Consider the following 22,282-nt stretch of genomic DNA (forward strand, 5'->3'; position numbering starts at 1 on the left):
GGTGGTAGTCAGGCCATGACACAGAAAATTAAGGGGAAAAATCACAACTTCTGACTCATAGTCATATTAAGTATAAGATGCCTACCAATGGTTTATTGAATGAATCATATTCGATGGAGTGCAAACAGGAAATTGCTTTATTTTTCATAGTTTTTAATTGTGTCAGGTGGGATTTCCCTTTCTTGCATTTTTAACAATCCCATTTTTCCCCCAGTAACCTTCACATATTCACGGTATCATTTTTTAGGTACCAATATGTCCAGTCCAGTCTAACAGCAAACTTTTGATGTCCCCTGCAATTTAAGGGTTCCTCCGTCCTCTAGCTAAGTTCTGCCAGGCTCGGAAACCTGTACTGGGAAAAGGTAGTTTGGCTGGTAGCTTCACTGCTTTCTCACCTTAGTTGCTAATCCTCTCCTGCTCACCTTACTGCCTCTGGACTCTCTAAGGTTGGAGCTGGTGGGAGCAGGACAAGGGTGGGAAAAGAAGCACGATGACAAGATCTTCCTTGGAAGGAGCGGTGCTAATGTGGCTTTGGTGCCCCTGGTTGTGGTACATGCCAAAATTCTGGCTCGTAGCTTATGAGTTCTTTGGAGATTCTCTCCCTTCCAGTATAGGGACACCCCCTTTACCACTCCCTGGCATGAGCTATGCCGTCACTAGCTGTCTCTTGTAACTCTCCTCTAGTTTCTGCTTCTGGCAGTGCAATTACATATGACTTTTCTGTTGGGGTCACCTAGCCCTGGAACGAAGACCTCTCAGACAGGATCTGTCCTGTGATCTTCCTGGCCTCACACCTAATCATGGGAGTGCAGTTAACCTCTGTTACAGCCCACGCTCCTTATTATGCCATCATGGCACGTTCCCTCAAGACTCTGGTCCTGAAAGTTTTTTCAGATAAAAACCAGGCACTAGTCAATTTCGCCTAAGCTCCAGAGGTCCTATTTCAAGTCTTCTAAGTAATTCTCCTGTAGCCTCCCACACGTTAGCTGGATATGAGGGGGAGACCTCCCTGCCCGCATGGGATAGGGGACACACAAAACACCAAAAATGCTTTCCAAAGAAATCCTCAAATCTGAACTCTTTTATAAATTCCTAGCCTTGTTTTGTGTAGGCTGGAGGTGCATGGTGGCCTGAGCGCTGCCTAACCTATTTTGGACCACTACCTGAACAAGTTCCGAATAGGTGGGCTGATATCTCTGTTTAGAATTTGGGGATACTTGTCAAGTATAATTCTCAGCAATAATTCTAAGGTAGAAAATGTCCCCTCATAACATCTTGTTACATGCTCATTTGACATCTAAGTGTTGGTGGCAAGTAAGCAGTCTGAACTAAAACTATAAACTTGGGAGTTATTTGCATAAAGATGATATTTTATAGCTATGAAACTGGACAAGATCATCTAGGGATTGAAGGTAGAGAGAAGATAACATGAACTTAGGTCCAAGACCGAGGGCACTCTAACATCCAGAGAAGAAGCCAAAGAGGAGAGCCCAGCAAAAAGACTGAGGACGTTCAGCCAGTGTATTTCCCTGGGGGCGGGGGGTGATCGTAAGGGAAGAACATTTTCTTTGGCAGCTGCCCTCTTCAACTGCAGCCCCAAGACTAAGGAATCCTCGCTAGGAAATAAGATACCCAGTTTCATAATAAACAGTCAATATTGTTTTCATTACCCATCCATGGTGGCCTGGGCTTGGCAATATTAAAAAGGTGATCCGTGAACTCTACAAACACAGTCTTTTTGTACATGACCGAGGTGCTGAATGGAAAAGTTCTTAGTGTTCTAGGAGGAAACCTGTGTGAAGAAAGGGAAAAAAAAGGCATTCATTTTTGTGGACCCTTTTTTGAACCCACTTGGAAAAGTAGCTAGAAGTAATGCTTCCATCCCACTCTCCTTACCTGTTAACAGGGCAAATTGGAAGTTGTATGTGAATCCCTGCTATAGGCTTAATGTTTGTGTGCAGAGTCCCCATGAAGGGGATTAGTGTCCTTATAAAAGAGATCACAGAGAGATCTCTTACCTCGTCCACCATGTGAAGTTGCAGTGAAAAGATCACTATCTATCTATGAACCAGGAAGAGGGCCCTTACCAGACACCAAATCATTTGGCACCTTGATCCTGGACTTCCAGCCTCCAGAACTGACACATAAATGTCTGTTGTTTATAAGCTACCCAGTCTATGGTATTTTTGTTATAGCAGCCCAAACTCACTAATAGCATCCCTACCATCTATTAAACCAAAACACTCTTTTCAAAAGTCATCTGATATTTTAGGCACCATATGCAAATATAAATCATGAAATTGATATCCATACACGGTATCAGCCAAAAAGTCTTTTGCCAAAGCAATAACTACAGCATCCTTCAATTTCATCTTTAAAACAGACTATAACTTTTATCTAAGTGCCTTGTATTCAAATTTTGTCAGTATGTACCTAAAATTATAGTTCCCTTCTTAGGGATACCAGGAGTACCACATAGAAAATTAACTTCCAATGACGATTGTATATTGAGCCCTACTGGTGCCAGGAGCTATAATTGAGAGTCAATCCTCCATTAATTCTCACTCTTATCTCCAGTCAGACACGCCCAATTACCCATTTATTTGCTGCTCAACTACTGAATCAAAAATTTTATAATTAATTATACGAATGTTCCCCAAATGTTATTCTATGCCTCAGTATTCTATGCCGCCTTTTAGGTGGGTTCCCCACCATTTCCTCTGTCCCTACCTGACATGTTAGGTTGTTGTGTCCTGGGTCCCAGTCTAGGGTGAGTAATCAAAAGAACCAGTGTGAGTCCTAGTGAAGAAGGCCCCAGGGGTATTGGTAGACAACATAAAGTGGTTCAAGGTGACTGATTCCACTCACTGACATCTAACTCTTATTTCTCACCAGATTTTACCAATTGGTATTGTTGCAACAAGCCAAGGGCGCATAGGCCCATGCCATGGAGATTTGGGGAATGAATGTTCATGTGGAGAAAGCAAAGGCACCTTTCCTGGAAGAAAGCTTTCATGTGCAGATCCCGGTCTCCAAACCTCCATCGGTCAAAAAAATTGAGCTCTCACTAACCCCACAGATGTATACTCATTCACTTATAAACCACATGCTACCTGCCACTGTGCCATCACAAAACACACACTAGAAATACATATGGAAAAGGATATTTTTAAAGACATACAGTTAGATGTGGAGTTAGGTGTTGTTTCTTATGTCTTGTTGACTCTCAAGGGCTTTTTGAAAAGCAAGAATGTCACAGATGGTGGGCCAGCTGTGTGGCGCATTGGTTAAGAGCTGGCTTGGGACGCCAGACAGTCCCGGTTCGGATCCCACATATGAGGGCCAGTGACACTACCCTCTACAGCTAAGATGCTGAACAACAGCTCAACCTGGAACTGGGCGACGGCATAGGCTGCAGCCCCTGTGGCAGTGGGTTGCCATGGGCTACCATGTGTAGCCAGCAGCTAGTGTGAGCGGCCAGCAGCCGCCATGAGTGGGCGACGGCATAGGCTGCAGCCCCTGTGGCAGTGGGTTGCCATGGGCTACCATGTGTAGCCAGCAGCTAGTGTGAGCGGCCAGCAGCCGCCGTGAGTGGCCGTCTAGAAGCCGGTGACTGTTCTGCCTCACCCGGGAAGAGCGCAATGATGGTGCCAATGAAGCAACGTCCTCTACAACTAGACTGAAGAACAAAAGGACAGCAACTTGTCTGTTCCGCTTCCCCCAATTCCCCAGTGCTGTTCCCATCCCCCAATTCCCCAATAAAAATCTTAAAAAAAAAGAATGTCACAGATGGTACATAGTACAAATAAATTATAACATACTTGGCATGGGTACCACTGGAGAAAGAATCCCCAACATCAGCCGGTAAGACACATAAGACCTGTTACAAATGACAACAGGAAGGATACATTGGGGGAAAGGAGAGGTGATTGTGGATATTACCATGCTTGGAGCAAAAGCCACTCCATACCTGGGATTACCAGGATATGAAATCAACAACAAGACATCTGGCATTTATTGCTTATTATTTCTTTCTTAATCTTTAGCTGAAATAACAAAAATCTCAATGTTCCTTTCAGGAGCAACCACACCAGAGAATCATTCATTCCCATACGAAATTTTGCTTTTACTTATAAAGGCTTTAGTGGGAATGCTGAGGTAGAGAAGGGAAATGCAATCTAAACATGGTGAAAATTGCTAAATTGGAAAATCAGTGACCTACAGGGATTTAAACTTTTTTTTTGTCAAATTTTTATTGTGGTAAGATACGTAGAACATAAAATTTTCTGTCTTAAACATTTTAAATGTACAATTCAACGGTGCTAAGTACATTAATATTGTTGCACGATTATCACCACCATGCATCTCCCTCTTTTTATCTTGCAAAAGTGAAACTACATCCATCAAACGATAACTCTCCATTCCCACTTCCCCCAGCCCATGAAACCACCATTCTACTTTCTGTCTCTATGATTTTGAATAATCTTAATTATCTCATATTAAGTAGAATCATATACTATTTGTCATTTTATGACTGGTTTATTTCACTTGGCATAAAGTCCTCAAGATTCATCCATTATAGCATGTGTCAGAATTCTCTTTTTAAGACTGAACAATATTCCATTCTGTGCATAGATCACTTTGTTTATCCATTCATCCATTGATGAGCACTTGGGTTGCTTCCACCTTTTGGCTACTGTGAGTAATGCTGCTGTGAACATGGGTGTACCCATATCTCTTCAAGATCCTTCTTTCAATTACTTTTTAAAAAATATTTTATTGGGGAATTGGGGAAGGGGAACAGACAAGTTGTTGTCCTTTGTTTCTTCAGTCTAGTTGTAGAGGACGTCGCTTCACTGGCCCATGTTGTTATTATCGTTTTGCGCTCTTCTCGGGAGAGGCAGTCGCTCGCTGGCCATTGGACGGCCGCTCACTGCGGCTAACGACAGCTCACAAAAGCTCACTCCAATTGCTGGCCAGCCCCACTGCAGCCTACGCCATTGCCGGCGATTCACGGCAGCCCAGCTCCAGGTCGAGCTGTGGTTCACCATCTTAGCAGTAGAGGGCGCAACGTCACTGGCCCTCATGTGGGTCCGAACCAGGGCTCTGCTGCTCAGAGCTGGCGTCCCAAGCCAACTCTTAACCAACGCACCACTTGGCTGGCCCTTCTCTCAGTTATTATTATTTTTTAAAATTATTTTTTATTATGAAATACACATTTTTTAGAATTAGTTTCAGCGGAAGAGCCTCTTTCAATTATTTTGAGTAGATAACCCAAAATAGAACTGATGGATCATACAGTAAATTTTTAAACTTTTTGATAAATCACCATACTGTTTTCCACAGTGGCTACACCACTTTGCAATTCTCACCAAGAGTGCACAAGCGTTCCAATTTCTCTATATCCTTGTCAATACTTATTTTGGTTTGTTTTTTGTATAATGGCCATTCTAGTGGGTGTGAAGTGGTATCTCTTTTGTAGTTTTGGCTTGCATTTTTCTAATGATTACTGATATTGAGCATCTTTTCTTGTGCTTATTGACCATTTGTATATCTCCCTTGGAGAAATGTCTAGTCAAGTCCCTTGCCCATTTTTCTACTATTTTTTTATTGAAAAATTTTTCCCATTGCAGTTGATATTCAATATTATGTTAGTTTCAGGTGTACAGCATAGTCGTTAGACATTTATATAACTTATGAAGTAATCACCCACCTGACACTATACATAGTTATTACAATATTATTGACTATAGTCCCTATGCTGTATTTTACATCCCTGTGACTGTTTTCATAACTGGCAATTTGCACATCGTAATCCCTTCCCCTTTTTCACCCATTACCCAAACCCCCTCTGGTCTGGCAGTTTGTTCTCTGTATCGGTGAGATTGTTTCTGTTTTGTTTGTTAGTTTATTTTGTTCTTTAGATTACACCTATAAGTGAAGTCATATGGTATTTGTCTTTTTCTGTCTGACTTATTTCACTTAGCACAATACCCTCTAGGTCCATCCATGTTGTCCCTTTGCCCATTTTTCAATCAAATTGTTTGCTTTCTTGTTGTTGAATTTTAAGGAATTCTCTCTATATTCCAGGTATTAATCCCTTATCAGATATTTGATTTGCAAATATTTTCTCCCATTCTGTGAGTTCCTTTTTTACTCTGCTAATAGTGTCTTATGATGCACCAAAGTTTAAATTTTCATGTAAGTCCAATTTGTCTATTTTTTCTTTTGTTGTTTGTACCTTTGGTGTCATATCCAAGAAATCATTGCCAAATCCAATGTCTATGTTTTCTTCTATGGGTTTTATAGTTTTTGTTCTTATATATAGGCCTTGAATCTATTTTGAGTTCAGTTTTACATGTGATATTAGGTAAGGATTTAATTTCATTCTTTTACACGTGGATTTCAGTTCTCCCTGCACCACTGTAGAAAAGACTGTCTTTTCCCATTGAATAGTTTTGGAACCCTTGCAGAAATTCACTTGACCATACATGCAAGGGTTTATTTCTGGACTCTATTGTATTCCATTGGTCTACATGTCTGTGTTTATGCCAGTACCACACTGTTTTGATGACTGTAGCTTTGCAGTAAGTGTTGAAATCAGGAAGTATGTCCTCCAACTTTTTTCTTTTTCAGGATTGCTTTGACTCTTTAGGGTTTCTTGAGATTCCATATGAATTTGAGGATGGGTTTTTCTGTTTCTGCAAACAACATTAGGATTTTGATAGGAATTGCATTAAATCTGTAGATTGCTTTGGGCAGTATTGACATCTTAACAATATTAAGTCCTCCAATCCATGAACATAGGATTGTTTCCATTTTTAATGTCTTATTTAAAGCCTTTTATCAATGTTTTGTCGTTTTTAGTTTACAAGTCTTATACTTTTTTGGCTAAGTTATTCCTAAATATTTTATTTTTTTTGATGTTATTATAAATGGAATTGTTTTTATATAGTTTAATGTATTTTAATAGCAAGCTTATGGAACAGCACAGAAGACAACCAACATTAAAAACATGTACTTGCATGTAGGGAAAGTCAGTTAGAAAATATTGTGAATGGATAGAATCTACTGTATGATAAAAATGCTACAAACACCATTTAGTTGCCATCAATAAGAAATTTACTTGTTTTTAAAAAATCCAAATGCTGGAATTGTGCAGAAAAATTGAACAGGTTTATTTATAATTGTTATAAAGTTGAACTGCTGAAACTTGTTTACTGAAACATTTTGACTTTATGTCCCTGCATTTATATTAAAAATTCACATACAAATAAAAATGAAAAAACTGCCAATACCTGATTTCTGTCCCCTATTTTTCCACTTGCAATCATATACTTAAGTACCTTTTGACCCCATGAGAAAATAATATCTAACATTCAGAACTACCAATAACAGGAAGAAGAGAAAATTTTTTTAGAGAAATGAAACGTTTCCCATCATAGTGGATTCTTAAGCACATTCTCCACATATGCGGTGTGTTAACTGGATGTCTTTTGGCATAATTCTTGCACCTTTGGCATGGATAACTCGCACACAGGTTGGTGTCTTCAGAAAGGCCAACCAAATGGGCTTCACTTGCCTCCTGCAAAGCACCAGTAGCTGCACTCTGGAAGCACAGATCTATTTTAAAGTTCTAAGTAATCTCTGCACCAGAAGCTGGAAGGGAAGTTTGTGAATCATATGTTCAGTGATAATGTCTAATTCATGGAGTGCCACAGTTCCAGGCCAGTAATTACGAGGTTTCTTGGCCCCTCCAGTAGAGGGCGCACTCTTGGAGCAGCTTTTGTAGCCAGTTGCTTCCTCCTGGATGCTTTCCCTCCTCTGTTGATTTGTCAACAGCCTGCTTTGTATGAGCCATGGTATAGAGACCTCATTACTTAGCTCGTTTCTCCTCCGGCTGGAGAGATGCAACTCACTGTTGTGTGTTGAATTTGTATCCTGCTATTTTGCTGAATTTATTAGTTCTGACAGTTTTTTTGTGTGTGTAGAATCTTAAGCGTTTTCTACATACCAGGTCATATCATCTGTAGAGATCAATTTGCTTCTTCGTTTCTAATATGAGTGAATTTTGTTCTTTTTCTTGTCTAATTGCTCTGGCTAGAACTTCTAATACTGTTTTGAATAGAAATGGAAAAAGTGGGCACCCTTGCCTTGTTTCTAATTTTAGAGGAAAAGCTTTTACTATTGAGTATGATGTTCACTATGGCTTTTATTATGTTGACATAGTTTCTTTCTATTTCTAATTTATTGAGTGTTTTTATTATGGAATGGTGTATAATTTTGTCAGGTGCTTTTTATGAATCAATTAAAATTACCATGTTATTTTCCCTTCATTCTATTAATGTTATGTATTATGTTGATTAGTTTTTGTATGTTGAACCATTCTTGCATTCCAGGAATAAATCCCACTTCTTCATGGTATATAATCCTTTTCATATGCTGTTGAATTCAGTTTGTTAGTATTGTTGAAGATTTTTGCATCAGTGTTCATAAACGATATTGGTCTATAGTTTTCTTGTAGTGTCATTGTCTGGCTTTGGTATCAGGGTAATGCCAGCTGTAGAATAAGTTAAGAAGTGATTTCTCTTCTCCAATTTTTCGGTAAAGTTTGAGAAGTACTAGTGTTAGGAATTTTAAATTTTTAAAAAGGCAACATAACTTAAAAGTGTACAGTCGGATTTTTGTTTTCCAGCCTAGCATGTAAGGAGCTTAGAAATAACTACTCCATCCTAACAATAAGTGCAAAGTGCTGTCCCAGGATGGGAGAGACAGGCGAATACAGAGAATCACAACTTACCAGAGCAGAAACCTTCCAGCAGAAATGTCTGTGGGAACCAGTGGTGGGGTAGCAACACCTGAATTGTAATTGATGAATTTCTGGAGGTTTGGCATAAAGTCTGGGAGTTAAAAACTCTGTCATCTGCCCTGCCATATATTTTTGTGAGCCATAGAAGAGGTTATGCATGGGCGCAATATCATGGGCTCACCAAGGCTGATCTAGCTACTGCTACAAACACCCAACTTACCAGTAACAGAGACAAACAGTCAGCTTCTATTATGTCACCATTTGTCAAGGAACCTGTCGAGACACTTGGTGAACCTCAGTAAGCACCAGTAAACTGCCCCCTATAAACCTCTTGTACGTGTGCATGTGTGTGTGTGTGCACGCACGCGCACACACACACACACACAGACACAAACACACACAAGCAGACAATTTTGTTTTTGCATTTTTGTGCTTAAAAAGGTAAAAAATCACACAAGGATGCATAGAAGTCATTACTTGTACAATGTTGGTTGGAAACAGTCTTTTTCAGCTTTCACACAATTCACTGACAGCTGTCAATGTGTGGAAATGCTGCCACCCAAGGTCAGCAGACGTGATTAGCAGAAGTGCTCAGAATCACTGAAAACTGAAACGCACCAAGGTGCTTTACAACCAACGGGAGCTGTAGGTGGGCCCTGATCTCTTCCGTGAGGCGCACAGTTACTGGCCACCCACCCAAACTGTGAAACGCGTGGGGACACTGGGGAAACACAGCCAGGCCCACATCAGGGTGGGACCTGAGCAGGTCCCCAAGTCTGTGCCCCTGGGGCTTCGGTGAAGGGTGTGGCCCAGGAACGGGCGTTTGGACTATTCTAGGGAAAACAAAAGTGCATCGGATACATTGCAGACAGAGCAGACCCTGCTCCGTGAGTTTCCTGGAGTCGCACCCAACACAAATAGTGTGAATGGTCAAAAGCAGAGGGAAGGACAGACAGCTGCTGGCAGAAGGAGGCTCTGTGAGCCCCAGATGGTGTCAAAACCAAGGCAGAAAGGATCAGCCGAGGAAACGAGGGAGATTTCCTCTTAAAACAGAAGGGTTTGGGTGAGCCTTAAAATGGCGAGCCTGCACCAAACAGTTTCGCATCCGTTCATATAAAATAAAGGCCAGAAGCCCAGGAGAAACTGGCCAGCCTACAGTCACAGAGGGAGACCTTAATGCCCTTCGGGGGATCCTGCAGCAGATTGGCTGACCACGCTCCTTGAAACTGTGCATTATTTTTAGTAGACTTCTCTCAAGGAGACGGAATGAGTGGGGCAAAGATGAGGCTGACTTAATTGTCACCTCTCTAGGCTCCCTCTCCCCCCACAGAGCCCTGCATGTCACTGTATTCCAGGGTTTCCAGGACACCCGAGAAAGCACGTAGCAGGAGCACCTCTGCCAACCCAAAGCCATGACAAATGCGTTTCTGTACTGGCTGAGGGCCAGAGGCCAGAGCAGTGATAAGAAAGCTCTTCCAGTAAAAGGAGTTGATTTACGGAGGAAGGAATGGGGATCTGCCTCACTAGAAGGCACAAGCAGGCTGCCAGAGGCACATGTCGTCCACTCCGGCTACACTGCTAGCTCTACTTCAGATCACACCCGTGACCATATGGGGGCGGGGGGTGCTGCTGACCAGTTGCTAGGGGAGGAAAAAGCCTGAGCTTTATTTACAGATGAGTCAGCTTGATATGCTGGTGCGAGCCAAAAGTTGACTGCTGTTGTACTACAGCCCCACTCAGAGGTGGCTTTAATAGACAGTGGTGAAGGAAATTCCCCCCAAGGGCCAAACTTTAGCCATTGCTGTTGATCATCCATTTTGTGTAAGAGAAACGGCTCCAGGTTCAAATATAAACAGACTAATAGACAGCAGTAAAGGGCTTGGCTGTCTGGTCAGGGGCCTGGAAGGAAAAAGACTGGAATACCAGGGACAAGGATGTCTACAGCAAAGGCTTATTAGTGAGTGGGCATAAAATAGAAAGATCTTCATGTCTTATGTTAATGCCACCAGAGAGCATCCACATGGAAGAATCACCCAACAATAATGTGGACAAAATGACTAGCAGTTACCATCAGCCAGCCTCTGCATAGGCCATCCCAGTGCTGGCAAGATGTAAGCTCAGTGTCAGTGGTGGCAGGGAGAGAATGAATGATGGACACAAAAGGATGGATTCCCATCAACTAAGGCCAATCTAGCTAGTGTTGCCCCTAAAAGTCCAACATGTCAGCAACAGAAACCAATGCTGAGTTCACAATATGGCCCCGTCTGTCATAGACACCAGCAAGCTACTTGGTGGCAAGTTGACTGCACTGGACCCCTTCCATCCTAGAAGGGATAGCACTTCATTTTGATAGGAAGAGACACAGATTCCAGGTACAAGGTGTGATCGAAAGGTACGGTGAATGTCCTTCCCTTCCCCTCCCTCCCCCAGTGTTGGTCCTCAGAGCACTGTGAATAAACATCCTGCAAATTAATCTCTGTCTCACAATATGCTTCCAGGGACCCAACCAGTGATATCAATTCATATTTAAGTGTGCTGTCATTTCATCCATCTCTCAAAATTTCCATGGCACTAGGCTTGGCATAGACCTACATGGGTTTTAGTTATTTAATGACATGATTTGATCCTATATCATTGAGTGCACTCCTCCTTTCAGTCCATTTGTCCCATCTCCTGGCCACTTTGAGATTTATGCCCTTCTGCATTCATTCCTAATTTGTTTCTTTTCCTTTTTTTCCAGTTTGTCTCCTTGGTTCTGCTGAGTCTATCCTACCCGTTTTCTCCAAAGTTTCCACTGGTTTCTAACAAGACTCAGACCCATGTCCAAAGATACGTATTTTGACGTATACTAGCAGTTTAATATTTCTGACTAAAATGAATATATGAGACACATAGAAACTGTCTACTAGAGCGAAAGCTTGGAAAAGCAGAGGGGGAACAGTATTAAGAGCACACAGACACACGCTTTTCTCCCTCTGAGGGGAGAGTGTAAAAACAGAGGCTACATAAAGAAACAAGGTGGTGAGACAGAGAAACAGAAGGCCTAGGCTAGTTCAGAGTAGGCCTCTCTATTCAAGGGTACCTACTAGATATCCCTAAGAGCATCAGCACCATCCAGGTTTGTGGTTCAGTTCAGAGATGAGCCTCTACAGGACCAATAGCTCCCCAGCCTGAGACCATTTCCGTTAGAGTGGATATTTTTCACTCAAGCAAGCATGTGATGTATGTGCCTGTCTCAGTTTCAGGGTAATCTGCACAGTAAATGACAAAATGTTCCAGGGTTCACAGGTTTTATTCCTTCCTAATGTCTGTGAGTTTTTTGTTTGTGTATTTCCCTTGGGATTTGATATATAAATCTTGCCAAATAAATTTGGCAACAATGTCCTTGACGTAAACTGTTCTCTCACATTTTATCTAAAACCGATCAGAAAACCTATTATATTCCCTGACCCTTGCTTAGATGAAGTTGAGCGGCTGCAGGAACAGATAATATAAAACTGAATTTCCCCCTGATGTTTATTTGAAACCTTGGCAGAAGTTGTCAGGATATGTCCAGAGTCAGTTCATCCTGTTAATCAGTATCAAAATAATCTAGACTATAAAATGGTATCATCGGGCCGGCCGAGTGGCGCGATGGTTAAGAACTGGCTTGGGATGCCAGAGGGCCCCGGTTCGGATCCCACATATGAGGGCCAGTGACACTGCCCTCTACAGCTAAGATGCTGAACAACAGCTCAACCTGGAGCTGGGCTGCTATGAGTCACCGGTGACAGCGTAGGCTGCAGCCCCTGTGGCAGTGGGTTGCCATGGGCTACCATATGTAGCCAGCAGCCAGCGTGAGCGGCCAGCAGCCGCAGTGAGTGGCGGTCCAGAAGCCGGCAACTGACCTGCCTCGCCCGGGAAGAGCGCAATGATGGTGCCAACTTGGGCCAATGAAGCAACGTCCTCCACAACTAGACTGAAGAACAAAACAGCAGCAACTTATCTGTTCCCCTTCCCCCAATTCCCCAGCACTGTTCCCGTCCCCCCAATTCCCCAATTAAAAAAATTTTTTTTTAATCTTTAAAAAAAATGGTATCATCAAAATAAAAATTCTATCAACTTTTTTTTTTTGGTAAATACATGTGACTGCCTACACAACAGCAGAAAGCTGGATAACAAATAGATAATTTTCTCCATTCAATTCAATTTTATACTCAGACTATTATTCACTATGCCACAGATTGCAGGCTAGATGGAAGATATAATACAAAGCACAATGTAATAAGTACAATTATCTTAAATTAATTTTTATCAAGACTGACATTAATGGGTACATAGATAATTGTTCAGTTAGATATCAGGCTATTGACCATCTGGGCCTCTACTTCAGGGTCATTAACACTGCACACAACTGCAGACTGTATAAACTATAGAAGGAACTTGGATCCCTACCTCATACCATACACATATACTGAGATACCACTTCACAGTGATTAAAATAACTAAAATTGAATACTGGCCAGTTGTACAGGATGTTTTACAACGGACACTTTCACGTGTTGTTGGTGAGACTATGAAATGGTACAACCATCCCCAAAATCTGTTGGCAGTCTCTTATAAAGTTAAACATGCACTTACTATATGATCCAGCAATTTCATTTCAAGAGATTTAACTGAAATAAATGAAAATAGATGTTTACATAAAAACTTGTATAGGAATGTTCATAGCAGGTTTATTTATATTAGCCCCCAAGCTGGAAACAATCCAAAGGTCCATGTGACAGTGAGTGGATGTACAAATTTTGATTTATTCCCATAATGGAGCAGTAATCAGTAATAAAAAGGATAGAACTACGTCGTGCAACAATGAATTCCAAGTCACAATGCTGAAGATAAAAAGCCAGACACCAAAGAGTGTGTACTACATGATTCCATTGATATAAAAGTCTTAAAAAGTAAAAAACAAGTCTGATTCCAGAAAGCAGCCTGTTGCCTGGGGCTGGGTCAGGGTAGGGAGACTCACTGAAAAGTTACAGGAGGGTTGATGTAAATGTTCTATATGTTGATTAGGGTGGTGATTAATGTAACTTGTATGCATTTGTCAAAACTTATCAAACTGAGCATTTAAAATCTGTGCATTTCATTGTATGTAAATGATACCCGTGGTAGGCAAAATTTTGTCCCTCATAACCTTTGTCCTTTGGTGTTATGCCCAGTTATATGTTATGTTACATAGGAAATCAAAACAAAACAAAACAAAACAAAACAAAAACTCTGCAGATGGAATTAAGGTTGCGGTTGCTAATTAGCTAACCTTGAGATTGGGAGATTATTCTGAAATACATAGGTGGGCCCCATGTAATCACCAAGGTTCTTAAAAGTGGAAGAGGGAGGCAGAAAGGAAGTCAGAGAGATGTAGTGGAAATTGAAGTCAGGCAGATTCAAAATGTGAGAGACTTGATCCACTCTTGCTAGTTTGGAGATGGAGGGCACTACATGGAAATTGAGGGAAGGAAATGAATTCCAAATAAGCCTGGAAGTAGATTTTCCCCAGGGCCTCCAGTAAGGAAAACAAACCCTCTACAGATCTTGATATTGGTCTTGCATGACTCTGAGCAGAGTACCCAGTAGAACCCACCTGGACATCTGACCCACTGAAACTGAGATAATAAATGGTCATTCTTGCAAGCTGCTAAGTTTGAGGTAATTTGTTACACAGCAATAGGAAACTAATAGGATACTCAAAGTTGATCTAACTATTAAAAATAATTTGACAAGCAAAAAAAATACAATTAAAAATATGCCCTAAACGAAACCAAAGAGGATATTACAAACCATACTGAAAACAAAACCTATGGGATTTGGAAAAGTTGTCCTCAGAGAAAAAGACATGGCATTAAGTGCCTTCACTATTAAAAGCAAAGGACAAAATAAAGAAAAGAACATATTACTTTCCCTAAGATATTAGAAAAAATTCAGCACAATAAGCCAAAAGAAACTAAGAAGAGATCATTGATAAAGATAAAATCTAAAAATATAAATTAAATATTAAAAAAATAACTAGGAAGAACAAAGAAATCCAAAAGCTCATTTTTTCATAGACCACGATCAACAACAAAATAGACAAATCCCTGGCAAACCTGTTCATCGATAAAAAACAAATAGCAAAGATATAGGAATTTAAGAATGAGAAAGGGCACATAACTACAGATAATGTGGAGTAAAAGAATCATGAGGGAGTGCTATATGTAACACAGTGGCAACAAAGTTAAAAAAAAAAAAGGACATGATTTCCTGGAAAGGTATAAAATTATTAAAGCTGACTCAAAAAAAAAAAGTTGAAACTTGATTTGACTGATTATCATAGAAGATCCGGAAGAAATGACTAAAGATATTGCAAAAGTCACTTGGCCCAAGTGGATTTATAACTGAGTCTTATCTAACTTTTAAACAATAGATAATTCTAGTGTTATTTGAGCCATTCTAAGCAATAAAAAAGATGGAGCACTCACCAATTCATTTGACAAAGCTAATAAAACTTTCATACCAAAATCAAATAATAATAGTAAAAAATAAAGTGATAGATCAATCCCACATAATAAAGACACACAGTGTCTAAAGAAATATTAGTGCATAGAACCCAGCAATAATCAAGTCATATGACATTAGATTGTACTCCAAGAATGTAAGAGTATTCAATGTTAGGAAATGTATTGCCAACTATTTGCCCCATCAACATATTAAAGAATAAGATTCAGGTGATGCTAGGTGCTGAGCAGTAATTTCTAATCATAATTTCATGGCAAATGGGAATGGAAGTAACAGACTATCCAAAACAAGCAGCAAGTGTTATTCTAAAAGCAAACTATTAAGACTTTTTCAGGTAAAATCATGGATTAGACAGGAATGCTCGCTTTCAGCGCTATTACTTAACATTTTCTAATAAATTCAATAAGATAAGAAAAAGAAATAATTGGCTATAAACACTGGAAAAGAGCAAAAATCTGTCTCACTTTGCTCATTTTGGATATGATTCAATACCCATAGAGACTCTAGAGTAAAATTACTAGAATTAGTAAGAGAATTCAGTAAGGTAGCTACATTCAAGAAGAATATACACAAACAGATAGCATTTCTATATTCTGATACTAAATATCAAGAAATGGAAATAGGAGAAAACACTTTATTAACAATAGCAACACAGTTATAAAATTCATAGGGATAAATGTAAATAAATTATATATATTATATTAACAAAAGTAATAGATAAGTCTAATGAAATTCCAATTAGAATCACAACAGGGATTGGCTTTTTTTTTCATTTAAGATCTTGATTGACTTCATTAAAATTTTTTTAAAAATAATTGTTTTATTTTCAGTTAGAGTGACATACAATATTATATTAGTTTCAAGTGCACAACATAGTGATTAGACATTTATATAACTTATGAGGTGGTCAGAAAAATATTTTAACCTTTTTATGTGGAAGAATAAAATTTTTAAGAAATGCTAAGAAAGTACAGAAAGAACAGTGATGATCAATTGCACTTATCAGAAGATATTATAAATGCATTGTAATCAAATCAAAGCAAATCAAAATAGCAAGATAAAAGTAGATCATTGAAACAGCATAATGGATCCAGAAATAGATAGTGATATATGTGAGAATTTTATATGATGAATGTGCTTATTCAAATCAGTGGCAAAGATGTATTATTTGATAAATGGTGCTATCACAATAGGCTGTTCATCTGGATGGAGATAAACCTAGACAGATCCCACTCCTATACCATACACAAAAGTAATTATCATGCTAATTGAAGTCATAAATGTAAAAAGCAAATCAGTATATTTTTTGCAAGAAAATCTGAAAGAGGACACATATGACCTTATTGTGTAGAAAAAAAGCTATAAACAAAGTCAACAGACAAACAATAAGTCTTGGGGAAAATTGCAAGATACATCAGTATATTAATGTAGTGTAACAGAGTTAACACTTGTAATAATAAAAGGGTTCTCATAATTTAACAAAAAAGGAAACAGCGCAAATAAAATAATCAATGTAAATAATCAATCTCAAAATATAATTGCAATAGCCAACAATAATTTGAAAAGATGTTCAACCTTATCAGAAATAAAAGAAACATAATTAGAGTAATGATGCAATATCACTCTATACCTATTAGATGGGCAAACATTAGAAAGCAAGATTAAACTTACTGCTGATGTGAATGCAGGGAGAAGGGCATTCCCATACATGGATAGTAGAAACGTTTGAAAAGTTCTGACATTTTTGGAAATTAAAACTAAAAAGGAAATATTCACTTCATTCCAGCAATACTCCTCTTGAGAATCTGTCTCACAGGAATAAAAGCACCAGTATGTAATTGGATAGGCTATAATGGCCAAAAACCTGGAATAATATGGGATCTTATATGGCCATTAAAAAGAATAAATTGAAGCTATGCCAATTGACTTGGACGGAGTTCTACTAAGTGTTAATCAGCAAGAAATGTGTTATAATATCCCACTGTTGTAAAACAAAAACAAAACAAAAAACCACTAATGGCCAAAAAATATTTATTTGCATATATATGTACATATGTGTGTGCATGAATATACAGAGGATGCCAAAAAATGTATACACATTTCAAGAAAGGCAAAAACTATATTAAAATTGTAACACTCAATATATACCAATAACAAAAGATGAATACAAGTCATCTGTATTCATTTTGAGGGCACCCCCAGTATATTATTATACTAGGGTTACCTGGTTGGGGATAAGCAAGAAGTGAGCTAATGTGAACGGAGGGTGGGGAGCCAAAGAGAAATAAAAATTACTATAAATTATGTATGACATGACCACATTTAATATCCACATTGCCACTATATATGTACTGAGTTTAAATTTGTATAATACACATCCAAAGAAAACAACGAAATTTAAAATACATGATTTCAGCAGTCAACTTAATAAGCAAAAAATAGATCAACAAAATAAACCAAAGGAAATTAGGAAGAAGAAATGAAACAATAAAAGTAAAAGCAGAAATCGATAGAACCAAAAAAAGATGGTTCCTGACAAGACCAGTAAAACTGAGAAACTTCCTGGAAATATTATTTTTAAGAGAGGCAAAGAGAACATAGACAATGTAAGAATGAAAAAGGAGATAACTACAGACACGGAACAGTTTAACAATATCACAAGACCATCATGTAATTTGATACCAATATATTATCAAATCTAGGAATAACTGCTTTCCAGGAAAATACATGTTACTTAATTTGACTGAAGAAGAGGTAGAAAAATATGAACAAATAGATGATCATAGATAATATTGAAAAAGTTATTTAATACTACTGTCCCAAAATGCACCAGAACCCTCCAAAGATGAAAAGCTTCTGAACGCATGGCTAATACTATCCTTACACCAAAACTGGGCAAAGATATCAAAATCACACCACACACACATACAATAGAACTAGAGACTAAACTTGTGTGTAATATTGATGGGCTCTCAATTCTCTGCTCCTTGCTATAGAAGCTTTGTTCTCTCTCTCACGCTCTTTGCCTCTTTGCCCTTCCTCTACTTTGTCCTCTAGCTTCCAGGGTGGCAGCATGTGACAATGAGAAGCAATGGACAAAACAGAACAAAATATCAATGAATAGGCCAGATCTATTTTAAGGGTTGGCAATTAGCATTTGTGCTAATAGCACAGATACATGCACGCCTTACCTGGAAAGGCCTTTTCAGAGCTTAACTAGCATCAAGCCATCCTAACCCGATGTCTGCACCTTCCTCCAACCAGAGTCACATCCCCACAATCCTGGTGGGAGCCCATAGAACATGGCTTTACCTTGTATCCATGTGCAGCTCACTGAGCAGTTCACTTTGCATGTAGTCCCAGGAAAGTTCCACCGCACCCAGGTAGTATCTTCTGGTCGCACTAAAGCTCAAGGGCAAAAGGCACAGAAAGAAGCAGGTGGAGAGCTCTATTTGCATGGCTCTTATGGCTAGAAAATGTTCAACTGGAGAAATGAAAGAGTAATGCTTCTCTAAAATATCTTCGGCTCCCAAGAGAAAAAACAAAAACTTTCTGTGATTTAGTGCAAAGTCCCGAAATTTTTGCAGAGAAGTTTAGGGAGCTTTATCTGCTGGATGTGACAGCAGCAGCACTAAGCAGTGAGGGACAAGATTGCTTCCTTTTTGGCAGTGGGAAGCAGCCACAGGAAGAACTCAATAGGGAAAAGGAGGCTGAGCTAAAGCTTAACCCATTCATCCCTGAGAGCAGTAGGGGCACAAGAACACTGCTTTAATGAGAACCTTTAAGGAAAGGGAAAGAGGGAGGGGGAGGTCAAGGTGAAGAGTACCTTTAATTCATACTCATATTCCTAGCCTACTCCAACCCACTCCCTTAGTTGCTGTAGTAAGAAAACTCTGGATGTTGTTGAAGATTCTGGAATCCACTTGCATAAGCAAGAGTAACCACTGTTCTAATAGTCTCCCTACTTCTACCCTTTCTCCTCACACAGCCACCACCATGTGACTTTTTAAAACTATAAATTGGGGGCCGGCCGAGTGGCACATTGATTAAGAGTTGGCTTGGGACGTCAGCTCTGAGCAGCCGGCCCCGGTTTGGATCCCACATGAGCTGGTGAACAACAGCTAAGATGGTGAACAACAGCTCTACCCGGAGCTGGGCTGCTGGGAGTCGCCGGCGACGGCGTAGGCTTCAGTGGGGCTGGCCGGCAGCGGGTGTGAGCTGCTGTGAACCGCTGTGAGCGGCTGTCCAGTGGCTGGCAAGCGACTGCCTCACCCGGGAAGAGCGCAATGATAATACCAACATGGGCCAGTGAAGCGACGTCCTCCACAACTAGACTGAAGAACAAAAGGACAGCAACTTGCCTGTTCCCTTCCCCTGATTCCCCAATAAAATCTTTCAATAATAATAATAAAAAAACAACTATAAATTGGATCCTGTCACTCCTTTGCTGAGAAGCCTCCACTGGCTCCTCACCTCACAGTAAAATCCTACTTCTCTACTAGGGTCTAGAACATCTGCCATGATCTGTATGTTTCTTCCCCCAACCTCCCGTGGTCTCATCTCTCTCTGGCTACTGGCCTCTTTGCTTTTTATTAAAATGCAAAGCACATTCTTGTGCATAAACCTCAGCACTCACTATTTTCTCTACCTGAAACACTCTTCCCCCAGATCTCCATGCATTTCCAACTTCCGCATCTCCTTCAAGTCTTGGCTCAAATCTTGCCTTCTAAACGAGCTCAAATATGGACCACATTTACATAGTAAGCTCTCAACCCTCACTGGCACTACTAATATCCCTCCTAGCTTGATTTTCCTACATAGCACTCATCACCACCCACAATTTATGTATTTATTTATCTTGCATTTTTGTTACCTGATGCTTAAGGTTCTTTACATTTGACCCAGGTGTAGGATATATCTACATCATGTGGACCCTGAAGAAAGACTCTCGGTGGCTAACTGAGCTCAAATTTAAAAACAGAGGCTAGCAGCCTTTTCCAAACAGGGGCCTCTCATGCAAACTGCTCTTTAGGGAAAAGCCTGCAGTGAGCTGCCTACCTGCATTGTGGTCCTGCCATCTGAGCCAGCCCTTATAAAGTAGTTCCTGGAATCCTATTTCAATCAATAGGACTGAGGCTTTCCCCATCAAATTGGAGCTGCACAACTATATCCCCATCAGTATCTTCACTGACCAATCAGAGTGGCTCCATTCTGACCAATCAGGACAGTGCCTTTTGGACCAATCAAACTGGGAGGATTTGGAGCTCGCGTTTGCATGAGGACAGACCAGTCAGGAAACAGGGAAAGGGACTTCTGTCTATATAAACTCCCTTCTGGTCAGAGAGTGTACTTTCCCTTTCCAGTGAAGACTGTGCTCCCTGGGGGGAGCTGACACACCAAAGGTGAAACATCAAAGAAGATGAAACACCAAAGATGTCCCCTCAGAGCAGGGAAGAACAGGCAGAGTAGGGCAAACCAGACAAGACCAGACCAGACCTGTGTGGAGCAGAGCTGTCTAGACAGAGAGAGGCCTGGCCTAGGCCCGACTTGCCCCAGGTCTGCCTTGCAGCCGTGTTGCTTAATAATTGAGCTATTACATTATTGAGCTTTTCCAGAGTGGTGCTGTTCTCACAGCTGTGCTGTATCACAGTTGAACTTTTTACACTGAATAAAATTTCCCTCTTCACTGCACCCCAAATTGGAGATTCCTGTTGGTATTGAAATGACACCAATGACCATCAGTTGAGAGTCAGAACATAGCCATGCTTAATTCAAGCAGAGCCTCTAATCAGGTTAGTGTATTGGGTTGTCGGAAAAGTCATGACACATTTTTGCAATGAAAACTTAGAAAACATACATCATGACTTTTCCAACAACCCAATATATTGGGGCAATGAGTGCCTCCCCAAGGGCCTCAGAATATGGGAGCTAATAAGAAACTTGACCAGGGTTGCAATGAGAAGTGCTATCACTGAGTGTCCAGCTCTGCAAAGATAAGAATGTTTTTGGGAGCAACTGGCAAGGTGTTGTGCAGCTTGGAAATAAGAGAGAAGAAGGTCCTTTGGTAAACATTTGCTGTACTTTCTCTCCACCAGGTATCAAGATGCAGAAGTAATAGCTGGTATACACTACATGCTAGGAACTGTTTGTTCTAAGTGCTTTCTAATGCAGCTGCTATTCTTAATCTTCATTTTACAGGTGATGAAACTGAAGCACAGAGAGATTAGGTAACTTCGCCATGGTCACACAGTTTGTAAGTGGCAGCATTCAAACCCATGTAATCTGGCTCCAGAAATCATGCTCCCAACCCCTATGCCTCAGAGATGAATGAAATCCAGTTCTTGCCTTCTGGGAGACGTAGTCCAAAGGGGGAGACAGAGAAATAGATGGATAGTTACAATACAAGGTGATAAATTCTTTGCCAGATGCTTCACACATTATCTGATTTAATCCTTACAACGAGACTACAAAACGAGTATGCACACACAGCATTGGAGGTGCAAAGAGGTTAACTGGTTTGCCTAAGGCTATGCAACCACCCATTTGTCCCAGCTAGATGCTGGGTACAGCTAGGTCCTAGGTACAGGGTGCGCAATAATGAAAAATATAAACAACTGAGAGACAATAAGCAATACTTACAATACATGAGTACCTTATACACTATGATAGGAGAGAAAATAAATGCTATGAACAAAAGGAAAGTACACTCGGCCCTCCTTATCCATGGGTTTCGCCTCCCTGGTTGGAAATCCTCAGATGCGGAGGGCCAATGGTATGCACTGTTCTACGCCACTTTATATGAGATTTGAGCGTCCTCAGGTATTGGTATCCATGAGTGTAACAGTGACACTATAGCTGCTCTTTTGAGATTTAAACCTCTAGTGTAATTCGATTTTACAGTGTAGTTTAGCTTGGGACTTTTTTTTTTTTAAGATTTTTATT

At 40.2% G+C, this 22,282-nt stretch overlaps 1 protein-coding gene across 4 annotated transcripts in view; it reads right to left on the bottom strand.

The window, feature by feature from the left end:
- F8 (coagulation factor VIII) overlaps positions 1 to 19,023 on the bottom strand; it is a 124,131-nt gene extending 105,108 nt beyond the window's left edge. For 2 of the 4 annotated variants that reach the window (XM_019627626.1, XM_019627627.1), the window contains exons 1-2: positions 18,653 to 19,023; positions 1,671 to 1,792 (exon numbers count right to left, since the gene is read on the bottom strand). In XM_019627626.1, the coding sequence (XP_019483171.1) occupies positions 1,671 to 1,792; positions 18,653 to 18,798 (268 nt within the window). In that variant the 5' untranslated portion in view covers positions 18,799 to 19,023. The remainder of the gene's footprint in view (positions 1 to 1,670; positions 1,793 to 18,652) is intronic. The other 2 variants (XM_019627624.1, XM_019627625.1) reach the window with 2 other exon arrangements.
- Positions 19,024 to 22,282: the final 3,259 nt, after the last annotated feature.

This window comes from Hipposideros armiger, unplaced genomic scaffold, assembly GCF_001890085.2.
Source record: "Hipposideros armiger isolate ML-2016 unplaced genomic scaffold, ASM189008v1 scaffold_738, whole genome shotgun sequence".
Taxonomy (NCBI): domain Eukaryota; kingdom Metazoa; phylum Chordata; class Mammalia; order Chiroptera; family Hipposideridae; genus Hipposideros; species Hipposideros armiger.